Source organism: Eptesicus fuscus, chromosome 5, assembly GCF_027574615.1.
Source record: "Eptesicus fuscus isolate TK198812 chromosome 5, DD_ASM_mEF_20220401, whole genome shotgun sequence".
Lineage (NCBI taxonomy): Eukaryota > Metazoa > Chordata > Mammalia > Chiroptera > Vespertilionidae > Eptesicus > Eptesicus fuscus.
The window spans coordinates 9,511,969-9,535,407 of NC_072477.1; the positions used below are offsets into that span (position 1 = coordinate 9,511,969).

General features: G+C 38.9%; 1 protein-coding gene across 1 annotated transcript in view; it reads left to right on the forward strand.

Moving 5' to 3' along the window:
• Nucleotides 1-23,233, forward strand: part of CATSPERB (cation channel sperm associated auxiliary subunit beta) — an 81,675-nt gene extending 58,442 nt beyond the window's left edge. The window contains exons 18-26 of the mRNA XM_054715454.1: nucleotides 1,829-2,167; nucleotides 8,607-8,746; nucleotides 10,771-10,968; nucleotides 12,033-12,143; nucleotides 14,825-14,935; nucleotides 16,722-16,857; nucleotides 18,205-18,305; nucleotides 19,731-19,805; nucleotides 22,388-23,233. Of these exons, the coding sequence (XP_054571429.1) occupies nucleotides 1,829-2,167; nucleotides 8,607-8,746; nucleotides 10,771-10,968; nucleotides 12,033-12,143; nucleotides 14,825-14,935; nucleotides 16,722-16,857; nucleotides 18,205-18,305; nucleotides 19,731-19,805; nucleotides 22,388-22,591 (1,415 nt within the window). The 3' untranslated portion in view covers nucleotides 22,592-23,233. The remainder of the gene's footprint in view (nucleotides 1-1,828; nucleotides 2,168-8,606; nucleotides 8,747-10,770; nucleotides 10,969-12,032; nucleotides 12,144-14,824; nucleotides 14,936-16,721; nucleotides 16,858-18,204; nucleotides 18,306-19,730; nucleotides 19,806-22,387) is intronic.
• The last annotated feature ends 206 nt before the right edge of the window (nucleotides 23,234-23,439 follow it).

Here is a 23,439-nt window from a genome sequence, read left to right on the forward strand (position 1 = left end):
CTATTACAATAATCAGGTGAGGGATCGTATTAAGTGTAAGATGCCTGTTGCTCATCCAAGTGGAGAAATAAGGCAGATATTTAGAAAGACAAGGCTGGCACTCAGTTATAACATCTGGACTGGAGAGATAACTTGGAGCAGTCAGCATACGCATGATAGTTGATGCTTTGAGACCAGATGAGGAAATGATTGTAGGTATAGAAAGGAAAAGGTCTGAGGTCCAACCCCTGGAATTCCAACAATTAGTAGTCCAGGAGATGCAGAAGAATTAGAAAGGAGATCGGAAGATCTGCTCAGAGGAGAACTGAGTGAAGATGTTTAGATGCTACCAGTAAGTCAGGTAAGGTGAGGAAAGAAAACTGGCCAGTGGATTTATGTGAAAGTCATTGGTAACTTTGACAAAAGCTGTGGTTGGGTGGAGTATTAGATGCCAAAATCTAATTGGATTAAAGTTAAAAACTTATGAGAGGAGAGAAATTGAAGACCCATGAATAAAGGCAACTCAGGGAATTTCCCTATAAAGGGGAGGAGAGACCTTACAAGGCAGCTGAGGGGTGGGGGTGGAGGAAAAGATTTGTTGATGTGTCTGATATGGGAGAAATTAGAGCATGTGTGCATAATCCAGGGAATTACGAGGTTCTCTTTCGACTACTTCTAGTTATTATTTCAGAATAAGGTAAGTATTGTTGATATGTTTCATGACCTATTCAAAACCCTTGATAATGAAGAAAAAAAAAAAAAGAAAGAGAGAAACATTTGATTATGATGCCCTCCCTCTCCCCGAAATAGCCTTCTTTTGGCTTCTCTCCGATGGCTTTTCTCCGATCATTTCTTCTTTGTCTGCTTTGTGGAATCCTTCCTTTCCTTACATGATGGTGTTGCTTACATTTCCACCCTAGAGCTTCTTTTCTTCTAAATCTTCATGCTCTCCTTAAACAACCAATTATTCATCCGTTCAACAAGTATTTATCGAGCACCTTCCATGTAATAGGCAGACCTTTAGGTACTGGGGAAACACTGACTACGTTATCCTTCTCTTATAGAATCACAGTCAAGATTCAAGGTTAAAGCTCGTGGCAGTTTTACAGTAAAGAAATCAGCTTTCTTATAATTACTTAGCCCTACATGTTTGTTTTTTTCTCTCTGCTGATAATTTTACAGAATCCATTTCACACTGTCTCATTTCAGAAGGTAGAGACTTTACCAGCCCGAGTGTCTCTAAGAACAAAAGAAACAGATTCAAACCCCTAGCCAATCTGCGGTGGACATACAGCAGGAGATAGAATAGATTTTCACTTGTTAAAGCTAAAATCAAATTAAAAATAAAAAGAATCCATTTCATAGTCAAGTGTAAAGTACAGGTTTGTGCTTGACATATTTGTGACACACCTTCTATAAAATAATTTGATTTATAATCTGAAATCTGGCAAATGTGTTTTATGGTTAAGACCATAGTTTAAAAACTTGCCCTGGCCACTTTTGCTCCATGATTAGAGCATCGGCCCTCAGCCTGAAGGGTTGCAGGTTCCATTCCAGCCAAGGGCACGTACCTCGGTTGCAGGCTCGATCCCTGTCCAGTCAAGGTACATGCAGGAGGTAACCAGTTGACGTGTCTCTCTCACATCAATGTTTCTCTCTCTGTGTCTCTCCCCCTCCCTTCCGCTCTCTCTAAAAATCAAGGGAAAAAATAACCTCAGGTGAGAATGAACAAAACATACACACACACACACAAAATAAAAACTCAAATAGTGTGTTCATCAGTTATGTCTGCCAGAATGCTGGAAGAACAGTGGCTGTTTTATTTCATAGCAAATCATTTCTGTTCAAGCTCCAGGTGTTGTTTCTTCATTTCAAGATTCGGATATAGAGAAGACGGTGGTGCTTCCTGGTTACAGCAGCTTCCTGATCACAAGCATTGTAGATGGCAATAATGCTTTAGCTATTGCCACCATGCCTGAAAGAGTTCCCAATGGCATGACTTTTGAAACAGACTCCTGGTTCTTATATGACTTTAGAGAAAGGAATGGACGAACATGGAATATATACACAAAACCATGTAATTATTGGTTTCAGCAAGATGATAATTCACTATCCCTCAGTGTCTTGAAATACATTGATCTGGGGAAATCTCAGACCTTAGAAGTTAAGGTCATACCTAATAGTAAAGGTAAGTTTATTTTTATTGGGAAACATCAAAAGGATATGTTTTTATTTACCTTGAATGTGAAATATAGATTAATATTTTTCTTCTTTTTTAAAACATTTTTTATTGATTTCAGGGATGAAGTGGGGAAAGAGAAACATCAATGAGGAGAGAGAATCATTGATCAGCTGCCTCCTGCATGCCCCTCACTGGGAATCCAGCCTGCAATCCGGGCATGTGCCCTGATGGGAAATTGAACCGTGACTTCCTAGCTCATAGGTCAATGCTCAATCACCGAACCACGCCGACTGGGATATTTTTCTTTATCTTTGATTTCCAGAATGGCTAGCATCCTACTTACAACAGTATTAGCTTCTAATTATTGAGCACTTACTATGTGTGAGCCTCTGTATTAAATGATTTTTATATTTTTAATTAAATGTTTATAACAACTCTAAAAGGCTAGACTATAATCCTCATTTTACAAATGAGGAAAATGAGGTTCCATTAGCAGGCCAAGCTTACATGGGATTTTAGTTTAGATTTTTTGCTTTCCTCTGAAAATAAAACCTTTTAATTACCTTGGATTTTTATAATTATTTCAAGTATTTATTTAAAGCCAAATAATGGTGTGTTTTTTTTTTAATTTTAAACCTTCCCCCACTTTTTCAGTCATTTATTTATTTAAAAAATAATAACAAACCCTAGCTGGTTTGGCTCAGTAAATAGAGCATCGGCCCTTGGACTGAAGGGTCTGAGTTCGATTTCAGTCAAGGGCATGTACCTTGGTTGCAGGCTCGATCCCTCATGTAGGAGGCAACCAATTGATGTGTCTCTCTCACATCAATGTTTCTCTTTTTCTCTCCCCCTCTCTTTAAAAACTAATTCTAAAAATAATGAAACATTAATGATGATGGATAAATGGCATACTGGGGGGGGGGGAATAAAACAAAAAATTTAAGTATTAACTTATCTAGAAAGAGAGGAAGGAAAGAGAAGAAAAGCCTGTCACCAGAAATGAAGAGGGAACTCAAAGCCAAAAAATGAGCTCATGTATGGTTTCCCGCAGGATATGAGGCTCAGACATAGGCTATCTAGGCAGAGGGGTGGATTTTAATTCCCAAACCTTGGCAGAAGACGTGGCTTCTTCCTACTTTGTGTTAGGAAATTGGAACTGAGACCATTAAACCATAAAGAGGGGATTAGGAAAACTGTACATACCACCACTCAAAGAGGAGCTAGGGAGATGATCATTTCCATGGGACTCAAAGCGGAGAAAAAGAATATTCTGTAAAAAACCCAAACCCCAAGGCTGAGCAACACCAGAGAGTACCCACCAGATGCAGGAATCTGAAGCTGAGAAATGATTATAGCCCGGAAAACCAGCATAAGCTAGCACAAAACCCTTTGTAGAATATTTTCATAACCCAAGTAATGTGGACTTGGGTTATGAAAAAATTAATCTTCACTAAACATGAATGGAGGAAAAAAAATTTAAACTATGCAAAAAAAATGACTTGGCAGAAGAGAGGATCAATAGGCACAGGAAATAGAAAAATTTAATCTCCAAGAACTTGACATAATAGAAATATCCAAAAGACATTAAAAAATAAGCATACATAAAACTTTTAAAGAGGTAAATGGAGATATATGAATCATAAAAAACACTTTTCATAGAAGCTTATATGAAAAACAGAACCAAATATAATTTATGTAAATGAAAACTATAGGTTTTTTGGGGGGTGGGAGAGAGGAAGACATCAATTTCTATTTTCATCATACTGTGAACTAAATATCCTGAAAAACTTCTTTCTGAAACCCTTGAAATTCTTTCTCATTGATTATAATACTAATTGTCCATATTTCATTCAAGTAATTTTAGGATTTTAATTTTATGGTTTTAGCTTTCCATTTCTTTAATTTGTGTAGATTTGTTTTGGTGTGTTTTTAAGTGGTTAGCTAGTTGTTCCATCATCATTTATTGAATAGTGTATCTTCACTGATTTCAAAATACAACTTTATCTTAATATACAATTTACCTATTGTTTTTACCATTTTTAGACTTTCTGATTCTGTTCTTTTATTGTCTCTTTATAATCTGGTCCAAATTTCACAATATTCTAATTATTTTAGGTTTAATATATACCAAATTCTTGTTAAATGGTGCAGTTTTACTCATTGAGTTTGATGGAAGCACATAATAATCAGCAAATTAACTCAGTTGCCTTCTTGTGAAGAAAAGCCTAATCTGTGTCATTCAAGGTATGGTCCTGGGACCAGTTGCATCTGTGTTAGCTCAGGCTTATGAGAAATTCAAGCCCAGCTGGTATGGCTCAGTGGTTGAGTGTTGACTCATGAGCCAAGAGGTTATAGTTTGATTCCCGGTTAGGACACATGCTCAGCTTGTGGGCTTGATCCCCAGTTAGGAGTTCTCTCTCATCATCATTGATATTTCTATCTCTCTCTCCCTCCTCTTCCCCTCAAAAATCAAATAAAAATATATTTTTTAAAAAGGAAAGGAAGGAAGGAAGGAAGGAAGGAAGGAAGGAAGGAAGAAAGAAAGAAAGAAAGAAAGAAAGAAAGAAAGAAAGAAAGAAAGAAAGAAAGAAAGAAAGAAAGAAAGAAAGAAAGAAGAAAGGAATTCAATGTCTATTGTGGTTCCATATGGGTTTTAGGGTTGTTTTCCCTATTTCTGTGAAAAACTCCATTGGAATTTTGATAGGAATTGAATTGAATCTGTAGGCTGCTTTAGGTAGTAGGGACATTTTAACAATATTTATTCTTGCAATCCTTAAACCCACCTAAAGGCATTCTTAGACCCTATTTCCCCCACACTAACAAACAATGCTCCAGGCACCAGCCGGCTGTCCTATATATTTAACTCAGTTCTGACACTATCTTTCCAGGATGGCATCAGAGTCGCTGAGGGTTCTGTCCCACAGAACTACCCCATTCAACTTCAGAATACCAGTTGCAAGCCCAGGTTGTAACCTGTGCTTCAGACTGACGGGATACAGGTTGGAGGTTCTCGTCCTCCTCGGGTTCAATTACTGTGCTAGAGCAGCACACAGAACTCAAAGAAACATTTTACTTACTGGATCACCAGTTCATTATGAAAGGAGATGATAAAGGATACAGGTGAACCTCCAGATGGAAGCTATGCAGAGGTCAAAGTATGGGGAAAGGGTGCCAGGGTGTTTATGCCTCTGCAGGCACTCTCCTGTCCCAGTGCCTCCATGTAGTCACCAACCTGGAAGCTCTCTGAATCCTGTCCTTTTGGTTTTTAATGGAGCTTGATTACATACTCATAATTCATTAAATCTTTGGCCATTGGATTGATCTATCCTATGTGTGTGGGGAGAGGAGAGGGGGGGGAGGGACTGGAAATTCTAATCCTCTAATCATGTGGTTGGTTCTCCTGGCAAGTGACTCCCTTCATGAGGTGTGATCCAAAAGTCATCTTATCAGCCCAATAAAATGCAGTTTTGTGATTCTCCGCCCTTAGTAAATTCCAAGGGTTTTAGGAGCTCTGTGCCAGAAATTTGGCCGAAGACTACATATATATTTCCTATTATAAATCACAATACCACAGCGGGATGTCTTTCCACTTACAGTGTCTTCTACTGATGTCTTATAGTTTTTAGTGGACACATCTTTCGCTTCCTTGTTTAAACTTATACCTAGGCATTTTATTCCTTTTGATGTTAGTAGACATGGAATTGCTTTCTTAATTTCTCTTTTAGATAGTTCATTGTTAGCATATAGAAATGCAACCACCCTAGTCGGTTTGGCTCAGTGGATAGAGTGTCGACCTGCGGACTGAAGGGTTGCAGGTTTGATTCCCATTAAGGCACATGCCCGGGTTGCGGGCTCAATCCCCATTGGTGGTATGCAGGAGGCAGCCAAGCAATGATTCTCTCTCATCATTGATTTTTCTATCTCTCCCTCCCTCTCCCTTCCTCTCTGATATCAATAAAAATATATTTTTTAAATGCAACTGATTTTTATATTTTGATTTTGTATCCGAAACTTTACTGAAATTGTTTATTCTAAGAGTTTTTTGGTGAGGCCATTAGGGCTTCCTGTATGTAAGATCCTGTGATTTGCAGAGGCAATTTTACTTCTTCCTTTCTGATTTGGAAGCCTTTTATTTCTTTTTCTTGCCTAATTGGCTGGACAGGACTTCCTGTTCTATGTTGAAAAGAAGTGGCAAGAGGTAGGTATCCTTATCTGGGCCTCTCCAGCACAGCCAAGGGTTCGGTGAGCCTGAGCAGGGGCAACGAAGGATGGAGAAATGATAGACAAAGAGAAAAAGCTGGGTCTAGGTGGATCTTCTGTGCCTTGCTGAGGCCACAGAACAGATCCAGACTGCAAAACTGAGGCTTTATTTATAATCAGGGACAAACAAGGTAATCTATAATGTTGTTGTAAGTTTCACTTGTTTTGGCAGCACTTGCTGCCCCTCCCACAGCCCACTAGCTACCCAGAAAAGATCTAGGGAGCAGTTACAAGATCAAGCTTAATTATGCTTAGAGGACTGTGCCCTCCAAGCTGGGACTTGTTTGCGACTTTGCCAGCAGGTCAGTCCAAGGTTTAACCCTATAACCACTTCCTACACTTATCTTGTTTCTGATCTGAGAAGAAAAGATTTAAGCTTTGAGTATGACGAGTGAGTATGATGACCTGCGAGTATTGTGAGAATAAACAAGTCATCTTTTCTGTCAAAGAACAGTTTAGGCAGCTGCCATTTTGGACTGCGTGACTTGGCAGCCACCATGTTGGCTGCATGACTTGAAGTCCCCTGGGGGCCACCATCTTGAAATGGCAAAGGTCAACCCCTTCCTTTGAATTAGCCAATTGTGAAAGACTGAACCTGAGCTCCAATCAAAAGTAAAGGACAGGTCATGTGAGTCAGGATCAAAAAGCCGAGTGGACCACCCTCTCAGTGTACACATGCTTCCAGACCATGTGTGCACACCCTCCTACAGGAGTAAAGATATTTGCCTTGCTGCCTGGCTCCCAAGTATGCTTTGTGTTCTTCCAGGACCCCTGAATTTGGGGGCTCACCTTATTTATAACAATATGATGTTGGCTATGGGCTTGAATATGATGTTATCTATGAGTCTGCCATATATGGCCTTTATTGTGTTGAGGTATATTCCTTATATACCTAATTTGTTGAGATTTTTTTATCATGAATGGATGTTGGATTTTGCCAAATGCTTTTTCTGCATCTATTGAGGTGATCACAATTTTTATTCTTCATTCTGTTAACATGGTAAATCACATTAAAGACCCCGAGTGGCCAACACAATTTTTGAGAAAGAACAAAGCTGGAGGCATCACACTTTCTGATTTCAAACTTTATTACAAAGCTATGTTGATGAAAACATACTGACTTAAAAACAGACAGACCAATGGAATAGAATAGAGAGCCCAGAAATAAACCCATGCATATCAAGTCAGCTAATCTTTGACAAGGGAGCCAAGAATGTACAATAGGGAAATAATCTCTTCATTAAATTGTGTTGCACGTGAGTGAAACTGGACCCGTACATCACTCACAAAAATGGACTAAAAATGGATTAAAGACTAAGTGTAAGGCTGGAAAGCATAACATTCCTAGAAGAAAACTAAGAGGAGAAGCTCTTTGACATTGGTCTTGTTAGTGATTTCTTTTAAAATGACACCCAAAGCACAGGCAATAGAAGCAAAAGTAAATAAGTGGGACTACATCAAACTAAAAAGCTTCTGCACAGAAAAAAAAAAATCAACAGAATGAAAAGGCAACCTATGGAATGGGAAAAAACATTTGCAAACCATGTACCTGATAAGGAGTTAATATCTAAAAAATATACTGAACTCTTATCATTGAGTAACAAAAAAACAACAAATAATTCAATTAAATGGGCAAAGAACCTGAATGTAGACATTTCCCCAAAGAAGTCACAAATGGGCAACATGAAAAGGTGTTCAACATTGCTCACCATCAGAGAAATGCAAATCAAAACCACAATGAGATATCATCTCACAGATGTTAGAATGACTATTATCTAGAAGTCAAGATAACAAATGGTGCTGAGGAGGTGGAGAGAAGTAGGAATGTAACTTGGTAGGGCCACTATAGAAAGCATTAAAAATAGAACTACCATATGATTCAGTAATCTCTACCCTTCCATTTCTCTACTGAGTTATCCAACTCAGGGTGACCAGTACTAACCAAATGACTGCATTTCAGAATCTGGCTGAGGACTGAGGGGTGGAGCAGAGCAATATTTTTGTGAGAAATTTGGAGAAAATATTTGCAAAGTTAAATTTTTCTAATAACTAGTAAGTTAACTCTATAGTAAGTGTATTCACGGCCATTATGCAATCTTCATAACAGGTTCTGTAGTAGCCAGTCATTATTAAATTGTTTAAAACGTTTATAATTTAATATTAACCACTAGCTTTGTTTCTATAGGTGTTCGTACACTTGAAGTACCACTACTGAAAGTAATTGTTGGAAATCCAACTTTGTTGGATGTTAAAGCTAAAGGCTCTTTTGACGATACTGATAGATTCTTAATGGAAATTTCTGCAACTAGCACAGCTTTGCATCAAGTAAGATTTTCTTTAATTACAGAGAAATCATTAATTATAGAAAATTTAGCGTGTAAGCTAAGGAAAAGAAGAGTAGGGGTTAGGTTTTAAAAGAGTGAGCTCTGGAAAAGACTACCTGAATTAGATCTCATTTCTGGTACTTTCTATGTGAACTTGAGAAGGTTACTTTGCTGTGGTTAAGTTTCCTTATCTATAAAATAGAGAAGATAACAATAATACCTACCTCATAATGTTTTGAGAATTAAATGTGATGATTCAAGTAGGGCATCTAAAACAGGAAATGTTCAATCACTTTGATCCTACAGTATTTTCCCCTAAAATTGGGAGAACACTATATATACACTTTAGAAAATTTGCTCCTACCACTTAACTATGTTTTAATCCTTGAGTCAATAAATTCTTTTCTACATATTCTAAAGCTTTTTTTATCATGAAACATTAACATGTAGACAAAAGTAGAATTTCCATGTATCTTTTAAACTCGAATTAGTCAAGATTTTGCTAGTTTGTTTTATCATCCCTGTCTAATTTTTTGTTTAGATTCTTACATTTGTAAACAAATAGCAAACATCATGTCATTTCACTCCTATATGCTTCAATATACATCTCTAAAAATCTGTGTGTTATCCCTCAGTGCCATTATCATCCCTAAAACTTTTATAACTGAATTTTTGTCTTACAACTTATAAGTCCTATAAAACTCAGTCTATAATCAAATTTCCCCAATTCTCTCAAAAAATGTTATAGTTGGTTTGTTTGAATTGAGATCCAAACAAGATCCACATAGTATATTAATTACTTTATCCCTTACGTCTCTTTTTAGTTGAAAAGTTCTATTCCATTTTCTTCCCCTGCCACTGAATTTGTAGAAACTGGGTCAGACATATTATAGAATGCCTAACATTCTGGCTTTTTCTGTTTGCTTCCTTGTCTCTTATTTAACTTGTGCTTCCCTGCCATCCCCAAATTTCCTTTAATGGTATAATTCTGCTTACATCTGGTTCAATGTGTTTGGGCAAAAGTTCATTAAAATTACATCAATTTTAATGGCTACAGAATATGGGAATAGAAACAAAACTACCACTACCAGAGTTTACTATACCACTGGCGTTATTAGTATTTCTACATTCTTAAAATTCCAAAAACATTGTAAATTTCAAAGAGAATTTATCAAATTTTATTGAATGTTTAATATTGTTCCAGGTTCAAATATACTTGTTGTGCATAAATTCCTACTAAAAGCAGGTCTGTGTGAAATACAGTGATTGCTAAGTGAATAAATTTTTTTCAAAATGTGTACCAATCTGAATTATTTTATTCATATCATCAAAGCAAATATCCAGGTGCCCCTCGGTGACTGGGGGAAGCCCCATCAATGTGAGTTGGATGTGACTATGCTGTTTCTTTAGTAAGGCCTTCCTGACTCTTGCTCATTTCCAAAAGTTGTCCCTATCCAATTAGATTGGAATGTTTTTCTTCCAGGAAAACAATGTGTTTTCTGTTATGATTTATTCTGAAACAGATCTTTTTGTCAAACTTACCACTCTATTTCTGTTTGTTTTTTTTCCTTTTTCTATTACTTTTCTTTTTCTATATTCTTTAGTTGGTTACTGTTTTATTTTGCTAGAGCTACCATAACAAAATACCACAGACTGAGTGCCTTAAACAACACAAATTTATTTTCTCATGGTTCTAGAGGCTAGAAGCCCAAGTTCAAGGTGTCAACAGGGCTGGTTTCTTCTAAGGCCCCTTTCCTTGCCTTTTCCCTATGTCTTCACATCATCTTCTCTGTGTGTGTGTATCTGTCCAAATTTCCTTTTGGTATAAGGACACCCATCACATGGAATTAGGACCTATGCTATTGACCTCATTTTAACGCACTTACCTCTCTCAAGGGCCTATCTCCAAATGCAGTCACATTCTGAGATGCGAGCGGTTAAGATATCAGCATACGAACTTTGAGTGGGCACATGCATCCTGTAACAGTTACTTTAAATAACCTTCATTTCTTTGGATATTTCCAGGGTTCAACTTCACTGGCACTTATTGCCTGGGGAGGATCCACTGACTGCTTTGTTACAACATTTATACCAACATTGAAAAGCAGCTGTAGTTATCTCAAGTCTATACACCACATTCCTAGCACATTTATCCCAATGGAAGACTGGATCAGTGGAGTCCACAGAGACAGTCAGGATTTTAATATGATCAAAACTTTGCCGGTAAAAACAAAAAAACACTAGAAAAACCTAAGCAAGTTGTTTTAAGAGTACCAGTAACGTATTACTTTTGTGTGATTGGCTAGCCATTCAGTCTTAGCATTCCTTTCTTAAGGTGCTCACAACACTCCAGTTATTTTTCAGTCCTCATGTCATTTTAAGGATATGATTATTATTTATTCCTAAAATGTAAAAACCTTCAGAAATAATTATTTTTCTTGGTAAGTTAGTTTCATCATTAACATCATTTATGTATATTAATAGTGGTATAATCTTAGGATTTTGCAAAATGTGAAGTTATTTGCCCTTATTTTGACCCATCTTGAGTGTGTGTGTGTATGTGTGTGTGTGTGTGTGTGTGTGTGTAATATATATGCCCCATTTCAATGTAGTAACAATTTTAATTTTTGCCTTGTCAGAATCTGTGACTCTTTTTTAAAATATAAATTATTACTCTGCTAACTAGCTTACTACTTACAATTTTTGTGACAATAAAAAAGCAAATAACCAAACATGAAGAGTTATTTACTAAATATGTCACTAGGACTTTTTATAAGATGTTTAAACTATTTTGCATTGACTTAATGGCCACTGTTTTAGGTACTAAAAAGTTTTTTTTTAATATATTTTATTGATTTTTCACAGAGAGGAAGAGAGAGGGATAGAGAGTTAGAAACATCGATGAGAGAGAAACATCGATCAGCTGTCTCCTGCACACCTCCTACTGGGGATGTGCCCACAACAAAGGTACATGCCCTGGACCGGAATCGAACCTGGGACCTTTCAGCCCGCAGGCTGACGCTCTATCCACTGAGCCAAACCGGTTTCAGCAGTACTAAAATGTTTTTAACTTACTTACAAGGTTCATGTTATATTGCCATGGACTAGGGTTGTTGAAATTCCAGAAAATACTGAATTGGGAGTGTAGGGTAAACAGAAATTTACTTTAATACCTGGAACTAAAAGCAAAATATTGGCTTTGAATGTTTTTCTGGAAAGTTAAGATATTTAAATTGAAGACATAGTAAATAATGAGTTCTACATTTTCCTTGTTTAATCACCTGCAGATAAACTACAGGCCTCCATCTAATATGGGAGTTGCCATTCCACTTACAGATAATTTTTATCATGTAGATCCTAGCAAACCCATACCAAGAAATCTATTTCACAAGTCAAAGGTAAGTAGTTTTTTATAACTAAACTAGTATTTATTTGAATTCAAGAAATCATTGAGTAAAATTACAGTTGAACATAGCTACAGGAGGTAAATGAAAAGGTGCATTTAGCACAATGCTCCATCTGCTCTTGATGGTGATGATGATGATGATGGCGATGATGATGATGATGATGGTGGTGGTGATAGTGATAATGATGATGGTGGTAGTGATGATGGTGATGGTGATGGTGGTGGTGATGGTGATGAAGGTGGTGATTAATGGTGCTAGTGATGATGATGGTGGTGGTGATAGTGGTGATAATGATGGTAATGATGATGATTAATACTACTACTACGGCTACCTGTTTCTCCTACTACTACTTTAGTTCCTCTCGTTTTACTGCTACCCCTGGATATGGTTTTAGAATCAAGGACTCTAAAGAGGTCAGAGAACAAAATAGATTTTTTTAAAAACAACACACACACAACAACCCTGCCTTATGTAGTTTACCTTTTTTATGGAATACAGTAAATAAAATAAGTATGTAAAATTGTAATAAGTACAAAGAGGAAAAATAAGGCAGGGAATGAGGCAGGGAGGTGGGGATGGGTAATAGTGGGGATGGGAATTACAACTCTAAATAGAGTGGTTAAGGAGGGCTTTGCAATGAAAGTAACATTTAAGCAAAAACCTAAGAACAGTGACGGAGTATGCCGTGTCGTATCTGGCAGAAGAGCATTCCAGACAGACGAATTGTTTGAAACTGCAAAGGCCCAGAGTTGGAAATATGCCTGATATAGTTGAAGAACAAAGAGCATTCCAGGATGAGGAGGCCAGTGTGGCTAGAGCAGACTGACCTTGGAGAAATCAGGTCATATGTAATGCCAAGGACAAGTCACGGAGGACTTTATAAATCATTGTAGGAACCTGCCTTTTACTCTGTGAGATGGGAAGACAGTGGGGAGCTTTTAACAAAAGAAGCCGTTTTATGTCATTGTGTGTGTGTGTGTGAGTGAGTGTGTGTGTGTGTGTGTGTGTGTGTGTGAGAGAGAGACAGAGAGAGAGAGAGAGAGAGAGAGAGAGAGAGTTCATGAATGGATATGAATGTCTGTTTGTACACATAAATAGGCAGGTAGGTGCATTTTTCTAGAGAGAGATTCCACCAGCATCTATAAAATGTCCTCAAGAAGCTACCCTATAATGTACTTTTCCTCTATTCTCTACCTAGTTCTCTCCACACTCCAGAGAGGCAGAGTGCTGCTGGGTTGTTTTCCAGGCAGAACCTCTCCAAGAGTTTAATGTGCCTCTGTTGGGACAAACGCTCTTCTTTGCTTATGGACACCATGCTTTTCCCTGTGCCGGAGATGTGAGATGGGTCTGGGGGCTCTTTTCATTTGAGAAAGGATGCTTTCATCCCATTTATCCCATTTGAAATCCTAATGGGAGCCAAGGAGAGGTCAGGAGTAAAGATTCCTATTTTGTTCTCTTCCGTATCATTAGTACCAAGAAGAGTGCCCGGCATGGGAAACACTTAAAAATTGTTGAACAAACTAATAATACACATTTATACACATACTGTTACACACACATACAACATGAGGAGGTTGACTTCTTACTGAATCTTAGATTTCAAGATAAGCTCTACTCCAGAGAATGAGCAACTATAATACTAAGTTCTTCACTTCCAGTTTCTCACATAGATACTAGTAAACCGTGTGTCACTAGAGTCAAGCCTCCTCTATTGAAATATGATCTTACTATATTTACATGGGAATCTTTAGGGTTTTTTTTTTCAGGTTTGGGGCAGGGGAGAGTTGAATAGGAAATGTATTTAATATACACCTAAGTAGATGAGAGTTTTTTATGCATCTTTTGAAATTCAACAAATGCTAATTTCAACATTTCCAGTGTTATCAGGTGCTGTGCAGACATGCTCTGAGGACAGAGCAATGAACATGATAAGCATGATACTTTTATGGATCTACACTGTAATGGGGGAGAACCGCATTAAAGAAAAAGTTACACAAACTAAATAGCATGATCCAGTGCAGTGTTTGTGAATAGCATGGCCCTGCATAACCAGAACCAGAATCACTTGGGAATATTTCTAAAAACACAGCTTTCTCATTCTCATCACATGGCTACTGAAACAGAAACTATGGGGTGTAGTCCTGAAATCTGAATTTTAAAAAAAAATCTCCCCGTTGATCCTTACCCTAAGGTTTAAGATAGACATGTAGTGGAGACACAAAACACACAATACGACTGTGGATCGGGGATGCCTAACCTAGTCCGAGGAAGCCCGACTGAAGATGAGTAGGGAAAGATGAGGAGGAGTGCAGAGGGTAAAGGGCAGACAAAGAGCATTCCAGGATGAGGCAATGCCACGCAGAGTTGGGGAAGGGCTCAGTGACTTTCCTCAACAGTATTAGTTGAAAGGTGAATCAAAACCACCGTGAGACACCATTTCACACCCATTAGGAAAGCGATCACAATTTATTACTGGCAAGCAGCTGAGTGATACTTGGGATCAAATTACAAAGTGAGGAGACAACATTCAGAAAGACTTATTACTATTGGACTTTTCCGCTTTTCTCAGGGACTTTATTTATTCAAGGGACAAATATTTATTGTAGATTTACTCAGTTTGTAGAAATCCTGCCACAGGAAAAGAAGTCAACCTTTATTAATTCTATTTGCAGAAATCTGGTAAATTCAAGCAGTGTGCTAATAAGTCTACTAGGGTGCAGTGTAATTGCACAAATGACCAGAAGTTTTCATTCGCTGTTACTTTCTCAGATTGCAGAGAAAAGGTAAGGTAATTTTTAATTACCTGAAGACAGAATGCTTTCATATTACTTAGATATTTTGAAATGTGTGTTTTGGTTACATATGAAAACTATGATATAGAAATAATGTCTTCTTATGATATAGATCTAAATGTGATACAGAGCTAAAAAGATCTGGATTTAATTGTCCTCACTTAAGTTAATTAACATCACCTGTAAAATAGAACAATACTTGCACTGCCCTGTCCATTATAGATATACCCATTCATATCTACATGAAAACAATTTGTAACTTATCAAACACCCCATCCACTACATTATGGCAAACATTGATTCATTCAAAAATATTTAGTATATCAGGTCTTGGATAATAGAAGTTGAAACCCTTATTGTCAAGAAGTTCAGTCTGATAGTGGTAACAAAATACATCGTATATAATAAAAGGCTAATATGCAAATCGACCAAATGGCAGAACAACCAGTTGCTGTGATGCACACTGACCACCAGAGGGCAGATGCTCAATGCAGGAGCTGCCCCCTGGTAGTCAGTGCGCTCCCACAGGAGGAGCGCTGCTCAGCCAGAAACCGGCTCACAGCTGGCAAGCACAGCAGCAGTGGCGGGAGCCTCTCCCACCTCCGTGGCAGCATTAAGGATGTCCGATTGACAGCTTAAGCCGAGTGGGCCTAAGCCGTCACTTGGACATCCCCCGAGGGCTCCTGGACTGCGAGAGGGCTCAGGCCGGGCTGAGAGACTCCCTTGAGTGCATGAATTTCATGCACCGGGCCTCTAGTGACAGTATAATATGTTGGTGAAGAAGATAGGTTGTCTCAAATATTTCCTTCTATTAGTCTCAGAGCATTCAAAGATGTATCAAGTTCATGTTGATGTTTGCATTAGCCAAGTTCAGTGTGTACTTGGTAGTGCTTTCAAGTAGATCTACTTCAAATGTCTTGTAAGACTATATATATAATCTTAAGTGATGTATCTTTACATGTAATAAAATATATAGCATTATATTAAGTGATTTGTCTCAATAATGGGCATAGGGTCACAGTCAATAAATTATAAGGGTTGTTGTTACATACCTCTACAACTCTCCCTTGCTGAATTGCAATAATATTTCTTGAGCATTTACTGTCTGCTAAACACTGCTCTGAGCTGTCACCATGATTTCATTTGAAGAACAGCAAAGCCAGGTACTTTGCCAAAGGTCACATCATTCATATGTGATGGAGTTAGATTTGAACTCTGACTCTAGAGCCCGAGTAAATAAAATCCCCAAGAAAGGGGGGAAAGTCCAATAATAATAAGTCTTTCTGAATTTTGTCTCCTTGCTTTGTAAGCTGCTTACGAGTAATAAATTGTGATAGCTACCCTAATGGGTATGAAATGGTGTCTCCTGGTGGTTCTGATTTGCCTTCCCTGATAACTAATAATCTTGAGCACAGTTACTGAGCCCTTCCCCATCTCTGCCCTTTGTGCATGGTATTTGACTGACAGGCAGAGAGGTATGAGGGAGCCAGACAGTATCCAGGCCATGCAGTGTCTTATGGGATCTAGGTTAGTCAAAAAAGTTTGCATATCCTCATCGTCAAGTCCTGTGAAAAAGGCCCATAGAAAGCTATGAATTTTGTTAGCACAATGTTTGCATATTACTTTTGGAGTTCACATTGACTTTGCTGTATGTAAGAAGCCCATTTCATTTAGAATAGCCAAACTCTTGGGGATGTAGCTATGCTTTCTTTACCAGGAAATCAAATTAGTATTGAATTTTCCAAATTTGCATTCATTCTTGGCATTTGTCTTTTAGGTTCCTCGTTTTAAGTTTCCAGTTATGCAATATCCAATTTCTTTGGAAATTCGCAATGAGGATGGACATATCCCAGTGGAAACGCCATATCTGGTTACTGTGATGGAAGTGAATGGGAGGAAACTCTGGGAAATCAGTAGGGTTTGCTTCTTTTCTATAATTATTTTATCTTATAAGTGGTGTTGTTATTACCTAGATAAGTGGTTTACAAGAACTGCACAAAAGATAGCCAGGAGATCTTTGGAAAAGAATTTGAATCAGTTGGCACATTGCTGTTCATTCTACTTCTATTATCTTCCACTTATTTCATCATCACTTCCAGTGACCTAGACCCTATGGCATAAAAGCATGTTTGAAGAATTTAAATGTGGAATATTTGAAATCTCTTCTGTAGATTTGTAGCAAAAATGATTGATTGGATTTCTGCTACATGTTGGCCTAAGTGTCCCCTTTCACAGGAGACTACAAAAGGTATTTCCAGATAATCTATTAGATTTATCTTCTAATTACATGAGGAAATTTCTTAAAGATTTTATGGTAAAATAATTGGAAAGATACAGAAATAGTTTTAAATAAGAATAAAATTTTCCACAATTCAATTTTACCTCAAATATGTAGGCTTTTATTGCATGTTTTGTGATTGTTTATGTATGAACACTTTAAGGCAATCAATTGATAGATCAATAGAGTTAAATGAAATTTTGATCAGTCATTAATGTTACCAAATATCCAGACTTTTGATATTCAGTGAGTCTTACTCTACCCAACATATGCATTTTTGGAATGAAAAATTAATAAAGAAAACTAAATATTTTGCTTTAACTAACATCCCATTCTCTGTGGTATGCCAGAACCTGCTGTTACCAACTTTTGAGCACTGATTCTTAAGCCTTCAAGCATTTTGAGTACTGGTTGTTAAACCATTGGTAGCTTGAAATTAGCTATGGTGAGAGTATTTACACCATGGCAATTGGCAAATGCTACAATCATAGCTTTTTTTTCTCTTTAGATCCTGCAGTTTCTAACTCCAACACTACACATCTGGGTTTAGAAAGAACTATAAGAAAGGCAGGAATAACTGATAACTTTTTTGGGAAAAGGTTTCAATTATCCTATTGTGAAACTTTCCAGCCACCTTATTTTAAATCACTTACCAACCACTAAGGTGGTCCTGAAGTTATCTCATTGCCAAAGACACAAAGCATGTGTAGGTTAGGACTGGTCATGAGCCTGGAGCTGGAAGGAAAGGTGATCGGAGGTCTTGTCTGTTTCAATAATGCCCCTGAAAAGATGTAGTGCAAGATACGAGGCCTAATCTCCCATAAATGTATACTCCACAAAGTCAAATAGAACTAACAATATAGGATAGCTTAGTCATGTCATGGAGTGGAATCTTTTGTTGTACCTCAATGTATGTAACGAGTTTTACACAAAATGAGAAAATAGCATACATGTGCCTAAAATATACTTCATGTACTTTTAGAATACACTGTACCAGAAAATGTAAAGAGGCTGAAAAATTATTTAGAATCTATCCTTCATGTTCCAGTATATAATCCTTCAGGCCTCAACTTAAGCATAACGGTAAGTTGGCAGCATTTTGGTTTTCTTGTTTTGAGTTTAAATAAAATGTATATGTCTAGCCCTGGCCAGGTAGCTCGGTTGGTTAGAGCGTCATCCCAATACTCAAAGTTATGGGTTCAATCCCTGGTTAGTGCACATACAAAAATAAACTGTCTGGCTGGTGTGGCTCAGTGGTTGAGTGTTGACCTATGAACTAGGAGGTCACAGTTTGATTACTGGTCAGGGCACATGTCCAGGTTTCAGGCTCAATCCCCCAGTAGGGGGCGTGCAGGAGACAGCCGAACAATGATTCTCTCTTGTCATTGATGTTTCTATCTCCCTCTTTCTCTCCCTTCCTCTCTGAAATCAATTATATATATATATATATATATATATATATATATATATATATATATTTAAATCAACCAATGAATGCATAAAGAAGTGGTAAAGAAATTAATGTTTCTCTCTCTCTCTCACCTCCATCCTCCCTTCCTCCCTCTCCCTTCCTCTCTCTCTCTCTCTCTCTCTCTAAAAAAAAAAATTAAAAAAATTAAAAATCAATAAATAAAATTTTACAATTTTTTAAAATGTATATGTCTAAACTAAGATTGGTCTTAGTTTTAACATTTAGATATCCATGAATAGTAGAAACAGCATCCTTAAAGTATTTGGAGAGTGTTTATTTTTCCTCCATTTCCTTCGATGTTATTATTTCTAAAGATATCTGAAAGTTGAACTTAGCATTAACTTAAAATTTTTTGAGCTGATAGACAAGACCAATACATTACCTATCAAGGCGGAGCAGCCGGATGTATCAAAAGCTAGGGGGAGCCGAAACCGGTTTGGCTCAGTGGATAGAGCGTCGGCCTGCGGACTGAAGGGTCCCAGGTTCGATTCCGGTCAAGGGCATGTACCTTGGTTGCGGGCACATCCCAGTAGGGGGTGTGCAGGAGGCAGCTGATCGATGTTTCTCTATCATCGATGTTTCTAACTCTCTATCCCTCTCTCTTCCTCTCTGTAAAAAATCAATAAAATAAAAAAAATAAAAAAGCTAGGGGGAAATGGGCTCTGGTTCCAGCTGCCCATTCAGACCCATGAAGTTGGTATGATCTAAGTGACTGTTGAGAAAGCCAATAAAAGTTAGGGGACCTATTAAAACCATGAATGTGAGGATTAGCTGCATGTATGCATCAAGGCCATGTTGGGTTTCATATTTCTGTTTCTTCATTCTAAAAGTGCAGTAGCAGCGATTTGATCCCTCAGTTTCAAAATCTCGTCCTTCTCCCTCCATTTCTATTTTGCAAATACAGTATATGCTCAGAGCCTTCAGGGGACTGGAATTTTTAACTCAACATCTATGGGGAGAGGGGTCCCAGTGTATACTTTTACTTAAAGGAACATACATGTCGATGCTGCTAATGACCCGGTATGCTTATTCCACAGGGCTCCGAGCTTTTTCACTTCAGAGTGTCCGTTGTTCCAGGAGTCACTTTTTGTAACTTAGTTGAAGAATTTCAGGTACAGTGAATACACAGGTGTCAAATGGAGTGGTGGCTGAGGAAATAACGTGACAGGCATCTGTGCAAAACACACTGGAGATTAAAAATGGCAGAATCTGTGTGATGGACATGGCTTGGAGGCAGGGGACCTGGAGAACGGTGGTGACATTGTCAGGGATGATGTAGTTAGGGCGCGTGACAGGCGCCAGGACCCATCGGTGCTGAGGAAATTTCAATAAGCATCTGTATTTATTTTTTGTTCCCTCTCCACCTGCCATATTCATCTAGGTTTCCTGACCTTTAATGCTCTTCCTCTCACCCTCCCCTTCCCATAGTCACATGTGTCTGTAAAAATTCCAGTTTCCCATGCTACCCTGCCTTTGGGTAGGTGGATTGTAAGAGTAAAGTTTTGAATCTTCCAAAAGCTTTCAAGGTCTAAAGAATGTGGAACCAAAATCAGCCTCCCCACATCCCCCTATGATGTACAATGACTCACTTTTGCTTACTCATACAATGACATCTGCGGCCTGTGGGGAATGGGAAGGAATGAGGATTTGATTACATTGATTGATTACTCATTCATTGTCAAATACTGATGCCACATTATCAATGACAAAATCAACCTCCCCCCGGCCCCCACCTCCTTTCCTTTCGCTGTCCTGGCCCTGCCCCAAGCCCAGCCCCAGTGATGGATCTCAGACCTGCGGTGCTGAGAGGCCATGGCGGCAGTGCAGACGCCCGAGATCCTGGGAGAAAATCCACCCCGCTGGAGAGAGGAAGTGGGAAAAGAGGCGCCTGATCTATGAAGCACATCAGAGGGGATCCCATGATTTTCCTCTCCCTTTTCTCACCTCTTTGTTCCAAAGGCAGCCCCAGTTTCAGGGAACAACACCATAGTACAGGGACTACGAGGGAACTTAGCCAACACTGAAGGAGCAGAACAGAGCGATGGAGGAAAAGACGGTTTAATTACGATGTTTCCTCTGATGTTCCCTAACCTTGGCACAGAAAAGAAAAGTCACCTTTGCAATTTCATGTAGCACACGATTGTCTTTCTCATTGGCTACAGACTAGATCTTTCTTAATAAAACCAAATATCCAGTCTCCTCTGATGACCCAACCTCAGGAGAGATTTTTTGTCTTGTAGAGCCATAATGAAGACCACATTCAAAATCTAACATTTTTCTCTCAAATCCCCAACAATTCCAGTACCATTGGATACATAATCTGAGCTCTAAAGTACAATAGGAGATGGTTAAACCAGTGAATCCACTATGATGACGATAATTATCTTTCCAGATTGGAAAGAGGCTTCTCACTGCTCTTCACCTGTATTCAAAATGGTTTTGAATACCACTTGGCCAGATCTACCTTTTAAATTGTGTTGATTATAACACCTACTTCTGCTACCAGTTCTATACGTTCAAGATTCTTTTAGTTGCATAAAGCAACCTCACTTTTTTTATTTTAAGTGTTTTATAGAGAGGCTGGTAGTTAAGATTACTCTGGAAATGGATTGACAGCTTGGCAAGGAGGCTGTTAGAATAGTTTATTTACACAAAGTGAGGCAATAAAGCTCGCCGTAGCAATATTGGACGTGGATTGGAAATGATGAAATCTGAAAGCGGTTGTGGGAGAATTGATGGCATAGGGGGTCTGTTTCTGAGAAAACAGCTACCTCCTTGGGTCACTGGGAGGACGGTGGTACCTTTAACTTGCGTTTTACCCCCATCCATCCTTTTTCCTATCCATTAGCCTTTTCCCACATTCCCCACTGTTCTATTTCCATTCAACTCCACTTTCTTCTACCTCAAAAGATGATCTGGCTTCCTACTTCACCCAGAAAACGTGAGCCACTGGGCTTGAAGCACCTTAGTCTCCATACGCGCCCACTTCTGCATGTCACAGGGATGGAACCCATTCTTATCCAGAGGCTCAGAGGAAAAGGCTCCTCCGTGCCTCTCTGTCAGTAATCCACCTCTCCTCCAGTAACGTGTCTACTGATTTTCCGTTCAGGCAGAGAAACCATTTTGAATACAGAGAAATTTTTCCCTATTTTAGCACTCACATAGAGGATCTTCTAAAGAGAGGATAGCTTGAGCGAGCACACGCTTATTCCCGCTACCTGGAAGGTCCCTTCTGCTCCTTCTCTTTCGGGAGCTCACTTATTGGTTGAGATTCTGCTCAGGAAGCGCCTTCCCTGACTATGGGGGACAGTTCAACGTGTCCTGGCCGTGTTCCCACAGCACCAGGCTTGGTCCTCCAGAACTGAATTTAGGACATTGTCCCGCCACCTCTGCCCTTAAAAGAGGTAGGCAGATAGAACCACAGATGGCGAGACAATGTCCTAAATTCGGTTCTGGAGGCACAGGATAAAGGCATAGGACGACAAGGAGAATTCCCCTTTCCTGTCTATTGTGCGCAAGTTCCTGCTTAACCAAATTATCAAGAGATTGTTTCCAAGCTTCGTGGCTGCTGAGTAAGTCTGGGCAGAATTTTGCTAAATGTTTACTAGTGTCCCCACCATGTGGGAACCATAAAGTTCAGTGTTTTGAATTATTAGGTTCAGAAAGCTTAAAGACTTTGCTTTTTCTGTTGCAGATTTACGTCGATGAAGTACCGCTGCAATTTCCAGGACACACACTTATTGCCATCGCCACCGCTGTGGTGCTGGGGGGCTTCATTTTTGTAGTATTTATGTTTCAAATCCGTAATGTAAGCCCAAGTGAAAGATACCGAAAATTCATTATAAGAAACAAAGCGAATTTATCAAATATCAGTATCAGTCAGTTGACTCGAACATGAAAATCTGAATAGTGAATTTAGGATGATCTCCATTTTTCTCTTTGCTTCCTCGTTTTACTAGACAATTCCTAGAACAATGTATTTAAATGTTAATATAAAAACTAGATAAAATGCTACAGAATTGGCATTAAAACTCAAAATTGCCATTTGTCAATGTGTTTGCTATTTTGTTCTCTTATTTTATTTTAAACACATAGAACATTGTTCTGTCAACCCTTATATAAAGGATTTTTCCCTTGAGATTCTTAGAAAAATATGAAATGATAACCATCTCCGGGTGAATTGGGTTTTCTGTATTTTTCAGCTTTTATTGACTGGAGCCCATTCTGTGGGACCTGAACTGCTGAGCCTGCCGGGGTAGGACAGGTGGTGAAGGAGACTAGCCTGCAGGTGTGCTTGTAGAGCATCGTGAGAATTAGAGTCGGAGCCAGTTGGGCTCCTCAAAGCAATTTCACAAGCAGATTGTAGTACTAGCGAGAGGGAAACGTGACCTCCCGCATGGGGGTGTTGGAAGGACACGGTGTCTGGGCGCGTATTGCCTGACAAACCTCCGTGCAGCGTGTAGAATTGCAAAGATGAACCTCTGGGTGCTGTCCGACTGCCCGTTCCCACGCTGTCAGAAGACGGCCATCCATTCATGGAGCAGTCACGCTCCTGGGGAAGCTCAGGAGCAGCAGCACGGGAGGAGAGGCGAGGATCTAGCCCAGGAGAGCCCGTTCTGAGAGCTGGAAATCATGGCTGTGCTGTACATCGTGCCAGTTCTTCTGAGAAGCTCGGGAGCAAGGCAGATACAAGAATGAGACTCAGGAGCCAGACATCTGTGGTTTGCCCCTGCATCGTCACCTGGC